Source organism: Loxodonta africana, chromosome 7, assembly GCF_030014295.1.
Source record: "Loxodonta africana isolate mLoxAfr1 chromosome 7, mLoxAfr1.hap2, whole genome shotgun sequence".
Classification (NCBI taxonomy): Eukaryota; Metazoa; Chordata; class Mammalia; order Proboscidea; family Elephantidae; genus Loxodonta; species Loxodonta africana.
Window position 1 is genome coordinate 27,055,772 of NC_087348.1, and position 8,741 is coordinate 27,064,512.

The following is an 8,741-nucleotide window of genomic DNA, read 5'->3' on the forward strand; positions in this document are numbered from 1 at the left end:
ATGGCCGCTGAGAACCACACTTTCTTTACTGACTTCATATTCTTAGGGTTTTTTGACAGAAAGGGTGTGCAACAGGGGCTCTTTGTACTCTTTCTTCTGGTTTATGGCATAACCATGATTGCAAATCTAGGGTTGATCCTACTGACCAAGATAGACTCCAGACTTCACACACCCACGTATTACTTCCTGAGCGATCTGTCTTTCTGTGATGTCTGCTACTCCTCCACTGTCTCTCCCAAGATGCTGGCTGATTTCTTATCTGAGCAAAAGAGGATTTCATATAACTTATGTGTCACTCAGATGTATTTTTTTGGGACCTTTGCTGATGTGGAATGTCTCATTTTGGCTGCCATGGCCTATGACCGTTACGTAGCCATTTGTAATCCCCTTCTTTATACAATTGCCATGTCCAGGAGGGTCTATACCCAACTAGTGGCTGGTGTTTACATTGTGGGGCTGGTGGATTCAGCATTCCACACTTGCTTCACATTTCGACTGTCCTTCTGCAAGTCCAATGTTATCAATCACTTTTTCTGTGACATCCCACCTTTGCTAGCCCTCTCCTGCTCAGATACATCCATCAATGAGATAGTGATGTTCGCTTTTATTGGTTGTGTTGTGGGGTGCAGCATCGTAACCGTTCTTCTCTCCTATAGCTCTATCATAACTACCATCTTTAGAATGAACTCAACTGAGGGGAGACGCAAAGCCTTTTCCACATGTGCCTCCCACTTAACCGCTGTGGCCATATTCCATGGTACACTCCTGTTCATGTATTTCTGACCAAGTTCAAGTTACTCAATGGACACTGACAAAATAGCCTCTCTCTTCTACACAGTCGTGATCCCTATGTTAAACCCACTGGTCTATAGCCTGAGGAATAAGGATGTGAAAGATGACCTGAAAAAAACAATAAGCATTAAATTATGTTCTGGGTGAAACTGCGTTTTCAAACCAGAAGTATTTATGTAAAGATTCTCAGAGCTAAAGTTGAAGGACTTTGACATAAGGGCCTGCAGTTTCACCAATACACTCTTGTAGGCTTTTTTTTTTTTTTTGTTAGTGATCTTTGCGCCTAAGCTGAGTATTAAAAAACAACAAAAAAAAAAAACATGATTAAGTTGATTCTAACTCATGGCTACCCCACAGGGTTTCCAGGGCTGTAAATCTCTGCAGAAACTGACTGCTGCATTTTTTTCTTGTGGATCAGCTGGTGGTTTTGGAAGGCAGACCTTGGGGCTAGCAGTCGATGGCTTTAACCTTTGCATCACCAGAGCTCCAACTGTGTGTAAGGAGCTTTTACTATTGGTCTTATTCTTCTCTCCAGAGTAAGAAAGAGTAGTAATGGTTTAACTTTGCTATTATGCAGAAGGAGCTCCTCTATTCTGTGCCCATGAGTATGTCTGAGTGAGATATCATGGGTTATAGCAGCATAGCCTCTAACACCAACTCAACATACCCTCATTAGGAGTCAATTTTTAAAAATATGAGTCTAATAAATATAAGGAGCCCTGGTACACAGTGGTTAAAGCAATCGGCTGATAATTGAAAGGTCAGTCATTCGAAACCACCAGTGGTTTTGCAGGAGAAAGATGTGGCAGTTGGCTTCCATAGAGATTTATAGCCTTGGAAACTGTATGGAGTCGCTCAGAATCAACTTGATGGCAGTGGATTTGGGTTAATAAATACAGTTGCTCAGCCAGAAGGAAGTTTTCATGAATCAAAAGTAGTCTTATTTGTAACCTTCCTATCTATTAGCATGGCCCCTGGAAATGTTGCATCATAACACGTAGCTGCAGATAATCCATATGGGTAAATCTGCTGCAATAGATTTAAAGTTTCACAAAGGCAAGATCCTTCTGTCTTGTTCACCATTATTTCTGCACAGCTGTTCTCAATACTAGGCTCCAAAATGTCCATCAAAAATACTTATTGAATAAATACATCAGTGCTTCCCTGGCAAAACTGATACAAATTGTGTCCTTTTATATACAAGTAGAACATCTATCCTTTAATTTTGTTTTAGCTCATTCACTTTACATGAAATATGTCTGCACCTCTTATCATTTGGCCTTGTCTAAAATAAGAAATCAGGGACAGGGCTCGTTTGACATAAAAACCATCTCAGGCCCTTCATTCCTCATTGCTGTTGCTATTGCTAGTTGTCTTCGAATTGATTCTGACTCATGGTGACCCCATGTATGCAGAGTAGAACCGCTGCATGAATTTTCAAAGCCATGACATTTCAGAAGCCAACGGCCAGGCCTACCTTCCAAGGCACTTCTGGGTTGGTTCAAACTGCCAACCTTTCAGTTAGTAGCTGAGAGCTTCACTGTTTGTGTCCCCAGGGGACCCCTCCATTCTTCCTTAACCTGCAGCAATAGTATCAGCAGATGTCCTCAGGCTCAGTGGTTCATGGTTTATATTGCACCTTCCAGCCTGAGAATCAAACTGCAGGTTTTTTCTTGCTCTCACTCTGCGGATTAGATGTGGTGATGTGGTACTATTGGCAACTGTATGTGAACTTCAAGAATAGAAGTTAAGTGTGAAGGGCCTGACCTTCTCTGAAGGCCACTGCAAAAGGTACTCTGTCTCCCCTGATGTGTCCATGGCATTATACATGGCATTAATATATAAACAGCGGAAATACCCAGTTATACATTTTAAGTTGCAAAGGAAGAGATATTAATGTGAAAATATGTGCAGTGGGGAAAATACAAATAAATAAATAAAGGTTAAGACTGTATTTATATTAGTATTCCATTTATAATAATTAAATTGTCTTTATGCATATCTGTGAAATAAACTGAAACCCTATTTTGAGCAAAAATTTGATACCCACCCACTGCTGTTGAGATTTTAATGGTAGTTTTAAAAGCAATGTGGAGACTTAGTCTGACCTCTTCTCACTTCATAAGAGGAAAGGAGAATCAAGATCAACAGCCCAAGGCTGATTCCTATGAGATGGAGGTCTGACATGTCTCTTTTCTTGTCATCTTTACCAAATCTGACACCCACAATCCCTCCCACAGCACTGTCTACTTCTCTGCTGGGTTCAATAATTCACTGCAAGGCCATACAGAACTCATAGACAATACTCACAATCATGGGGTTTATTAGGGGAGTACAGGTTACAATTCAATCTCAGGAACACTCAAGGGTATAGTTCTTCCATCAGAACAGCCTCTTGCCAGTTGTGCTCACAGGCGTGACTCTCCCTTGCCCTAGGGCTCTGCACAAAGGCACTGAGCTTTTTCTCTTGGTGGGCCAGGAAGCCCACCTCACCATTTCCAGCCACCAGGTCTCTGCTGGATCTCACATGCCACTGCTTCTCAGCACCTTCAGGGCTACAGATCACTGTCTCTCTGAGCCTCCTTCTCCCAAGAGCTTCTCAGCCCAGGGATACTGGGTCCAAAGGACATGCTGGCTTCTAGCTGTTCTTCCTTGATGGTGGTGGTATTCGTTCTCTCCGGCATCTGGGGTGGCTTATTTCAAGCAGACCTGGATAACTAAACTGACCAATCCCTTTGGTGGGTCACAATTAGCATATCTGCATAGTCCTTCCCAATCACTTAGGTGAAAGTTACAAGACTATGGCTAGAAAGGCCACACAGAAGTGATCCATCACATTGCAGTGGTCATCTCTAAGTGATTGGAAGATATCGTGTAAAATAATTTTTTTCTTTTATAGATCAGTGTACTTGAAAAAATCCATAATGCAAATGTATTGCATTAAGAATGAGAAAAAAAAAAAAACTTGTTTTATAATAGCAGTTTATGTACGGACATTATTTATGAGTATGCACACGTGTGCGTGTGTGTGTGTATGTAACCATGTGTAGATATGTGAGCCTGTATAATTGATATATTTACATATTCATTAAAACCAATTTATTCCAAATAAAGTATTTCTTGTAATTTGTTAATCATTTACTTCGTAGACAGAATTTCTTAATTATACAATTATGAATTGTTTTGGAATAATCCTGTCATCTTTTCCAGTGACTTAATTGAGTTAATTGCATATGCTGTTCTCATTGTAAGCAATTAACAATTAATCCAGTTATGAAAAATATGACACAATTTTAGGTGCCCAGGTGTACACATTTTATTTTAGGTTGTTGTTAAGAAGGAAACATGAAGGCATTCTCTCCTGGACCTGAGACTACAGAGCAGTAATTTACAAGAGGTCTTTCATTTAGATCTTGCCTAACTTTATACATTCCTTTTTTTTAGTGTATAAAATGAGCTGAGTGTTTTTTACTTTAAAAATTACAGAGATGAAATAATTCATTGAAAATGATATTCCATGTGTTATTTGTTTCACATTGCTTATTAGACAGGTTTTGAAAACAAATAAAATTATTTGATTATCTTTTAAATATGTGTTTTCCTCTGTAATCTCAAATACTTTAATTGGTGCTCATAGAATAATTTATATTATTTATCAGGACATCACAATTACTGTCCAATCCTTTCCAAACTCAATGTTTTCTATTAGAATAATGTATTAGTTAACTATATCCTCATCTATGAAATTAGGCCTACTCATGTTATCAAAAATTGGTTTTCACCACTGCCTTTCAGCAATATGTATAAGGAAAAATATATCCCTTATTATTATTATTATTTATCCTTTTCATTGAAGGCACTGATTTACATATGGGTAGAAAACCAGAATTTTTAAAATTTTGTGTGATTATTTTTGTTTTAAGAAAATTATCAAGATGAGAGTTTAAGATAAGAACTTGAACTTTGAAGTAAGACAGACCTGGCAGTTCATAAACTACCATTTACTTGTTAGCTGTATGACCTTTCTCAGGTTACTTAACCCTGCTAGGCCTCAGTTTCTTCACCTGCTTATCAGGGATCAAAAACAATATATATCACTGGGTATATCACTGTTATAATTGTGCCTGACATTATTAAAAGGTTTGAAAATTCAGAAACAAATATTTATTTTTAAAGAGAGTTCACACAACTACCTGAGTTTGATCAAGAAAATTCCTAAGGTGATATAGAGCCCTTAATAACTAGCTCCCTAGCCAGGGGCTGAAACTTGATATGACTGAACACTGGGGGCAGGGGATGCTATTCATTGCATTATCTCAAACAGTGAGTCTCCAAGCCCCATCTTTCTACCCTCTTTAGAACCTGCTCACCCTGTCTGGGAGACCCCAGTTGTAGATCCTAACCTTAAAATTCCCATGTGTGTAGCTTTCTCCCCAGCCACCTTAAGGCATGTTCTTCAAACCTGTCTTTACTCCTTGTTATTGCTTAGTAGAGGTTTCTTCATGGCTACCAATTTTGGTCACAACATTCCCATGTTCCATGGCCAACTACCTGCAACCATACTACTGATCTAAGGCCCACACTTCTTATACCCAAGAAGCGAGTTTGGATAATTAATGTCAGAGTACTTGATTTTACGTTATCCTTTATGACCCTATCTCCAGGGCCATGGCCAAATGGGCACACATAGCAGCAACTGGATCTCTAGCTACTAATTATGATTCTCCCACGCCTTTCAGACAGTATTCCCTGCTCAGTATTTAGAAAGAAGCACTTGATTCTCAACAGCCTTGAACCACAATGCACAAAACTCTTCACTGTTGAAAGCAGACAGTGTCCAGGGCCCTGTCCCACCAGTAATCTACATGGACAAACCCCTTCTTGTGAAAATAAATCCCACCTCAGTGAATCAAACTGTGATCTAGATTTAGAACCCAACATACATTGCCATTGTCAGAAGGCATTGTTCTCTTGGTCATCTTCTTTCCTATGCCTCATCTTACCTTTGGCTATAGCACTTTTTTTAGATTTTACAGCCTTCTCCATGGGTCATGCCCCAGTTGCAGACCAGGTTATCGTTCTGCCATTAGTGGGCTCCAAGTCTTACCTCTGTCTGCCAGGGCCCAACTTCTCTCAAATTGTTCAGCTTGGTGCTTACCAATATAGATTCCAGACTGAATATGTTGTTGATGAAATAGTCTATGAATTAGATTTTAATCTAGTTAACTTTGTTTTTTTAAGCCACCATACTGACAAGCATTCTTTAATAGTTATTTGTGTATATACTGCCACTCTAGAGAAACAAAACAAAAATACTGGAAAGAAAATACGGCACTGGGTTTTTTTTGGGGGGGGGTTAGAGGCATATATTCAATATGAAAAACAATCAACAGTAAAATTAATTAGGGCTTTTTCATAAAAATTCATTCAATAATTACACTGGGGAAGATACCATGGTAGAGGCAAGGGATCAAATAATGAGTAAGGAATTAATGAATAAGTTTAATAGAGTTATAGAACACAGTCACAAGTAGCTTCACGGTAAGATAGGAATTGATGAGAGTGTTAAAAGAAGCACACTCAAGATTTGAGTGGCATTCATATTGTAAGTTATCATCTGTAATTGAAGGCTGAGTCAGAAAAAAATCATGCAAGGTTTAAATTAGAGCAGGACCTTTTTAGAGTGAGTAGGATTTGAACAGCTAAGCTACCATGTTTATTTACATGGGGATAAAAATAAATTGAAAAAGAGTCTCAATGATTTGTATTTACTTATGTTCACAAAAGAGGGAGTTACAGTATGTCATTGGCTTATCCGATATGGGAAATAATCATGGTGTGAGATTAGGATGGAAAGAGAGCTTGGAATATAGGAAATAAAATGAAGGGCAAATCTTATCCAGAAATAAATATTACAAATGTCAACTTTAAAATGGTAGAGATAGACATAATATAAATCATGAGAGAGGGCCAGTTCTGATGTTAAGTCCTGGCCACATTCTATGGCCGAGTATTTATTACCTGCACCTTGGGAGAACATCCATATTAAACTGTCATCTCCAGCATTCCAACCATAGGCCAAGAAACATACATTGCTGAAAGGTTTCAAGTCTTATTTCATCCTTTCTTAAGAAAGCAATTTTGAACTGATAAGTTTTCTAAAGGCATTTTTGACATCTTTGTTCCTTAGACTGTAAATCAGGGGATTCAACACAGGTATAATCAATGTATAGAACACAGAGGTCACTTTGTCGATATCCAGTGAATGACCTGTACCAGGGTGCAAATAAATGAAAATCAACGTACCATGGTAGATAGTGACAACGATCAGGTGGGAAGCACAAATGAGGAAACCTTTCTTTCTTCCCTCAGCAGAACTTATCTTGAGGAGAGCAGCTATGATGAAGACATATGAGAGAAGAACTGTTAGAAGACAGACAGCTTCAAACAAACTAGCAAAGACCACCAGAACTATGTCATGGATGTAGGTGTCTGTGCAGGACAGTGAAAATAGAGGGGAGACATCACAAAAGAAATGGTTAATTTCTTTGGAGCAGAAAGTGAGATGGAAGGTGTTAGTGGTGTGGATAATGGAGCTCACGGTGCCCCCCAAAAATGCTCCCATTGCAAGCTGGCAACAAATTCTCTTGGACATAATAACAGTATAAAGCAGTGGGTTGCAGATTGCTATGTACCGGTCGTAAGCCATGGCAGCCAAGAGGAAAGATTCTGTATCAACCAAAGAAATGAAAAAATAGAGCTGTGCAGCACATCCATTGTAAGAAATTGTCTTCTTATCACAAACCAAGTCCACCAGTAATTTGGGAGCAATGACAGAAGAGTAGCATGCATCTATGAGGGACAATATGCAGAGGAAAAAGTACATAGGTGTGTGCAGGTGGGGACTGCTTGTGATTAAAAAAATCATCCCAAGGTTCCCCATGAGCGTCACTGAGTAGATGGAAAAGAACACAGCAAAAAGAAGCCTCTGAAGTTCTGGGTGGTCACTAAATCCCAGGAGGAAGAACTCAGTCTTCACTGTGCCGTTCACTTTCTCCATCTCTTTGCAGTGCTTTGTGGATTCAGGAGCAGTGACAGATATAATGATGACAATGTTAATAACAACCCAGACATTGACTAAAAAAAAATGAAAGTGCCAGAATAAATAGAACAGCCATTCTAAAATCTACTGGGTCATCCTTATGGCACCTAGTCACGCCTACAGTTAATCCAACAGAATGCATAGGTTTTCAAATATTTTAGCAGCAGAAGCTTATATAAAAAAAACCCAGAAGCTTATATATGTATATATATACACACATATTTTAGCTAAACTGCCAAATGATCCACTTTGTATTACTTAAAGCTATTTGTTCCCACATTAAACGGCACTACCCTCAAGCTAGTTGCTGACTCTAAACTTGGTATTCAGCCTTAATTTCTCTAACTCTGTCTTCCACCACATTCTGTGCATCTAAAATTTCAAAACTAAACATCTCACCTCTGTCCAGTCCACTCGACCAGGACTACCATATTAATCACTGCTTCTTTCATCTTTGCCTTTATCTGTTGCACAAGCCAATTCATCAGCTGCTCCACCTCCAATCTTGTCTGATGCAATCTGTTCACCCCTCATTCACTGTCCTCCAGTCATGCAAACTCCCTGTAATGCACTACAATCTTACCTTCCTCAGCCGGGCCATTGCTTGTCTCTACAGTGTGTTGGTGGATCTAAAAGAAATTTGCCGCCTATGGAATAATGTAGTCTCATATGCCTAGAGCTTGGTTACCAAAAGCGAACCTAAACCCTTTACTATCAAGCTAATTCTAACTCATTGCAACCAGGCCTATATTTTTGTGCAAAGGAAAAAGTACACTATTATTTAGGTTGTCTCAGCCCTTTGCCAGAGAACAGCTCAGCTAACATAGAACAGTAGGATTTGAGTTGA

At 39.1% G+C, this 8,741-nt stretch overlaps 1 protein-coding gene and 1 pseudogene across 1 annotated transcript; one reads left to right on the forward strand and one right to left on the reverse strand.

Moving 5' to 3' along the window:
• Positions 1–939, forward strand: LOC100660258 (olfactory receptor 5G9-like; annotated as a pseudogene).
• Positions 940–6,919: 5,980 nt separating this feature from the next.
• On the reverse strand, positions 6,920–8,038 carry LOC135231879 (olfactory receptor 5I1-like). The gene has a single exon (XM_064289083.1). It carries the CDS (start codon positions 7,850–7,852, stop codon positions 6,920–6,922), a length of 933 nt encoding a protein of 310 aa, XP_064145153.1. The 5' UTR covers positions 7,853–8,038.
• Positions 8,039–8,741: the final 703 nt, after the last annotated feature.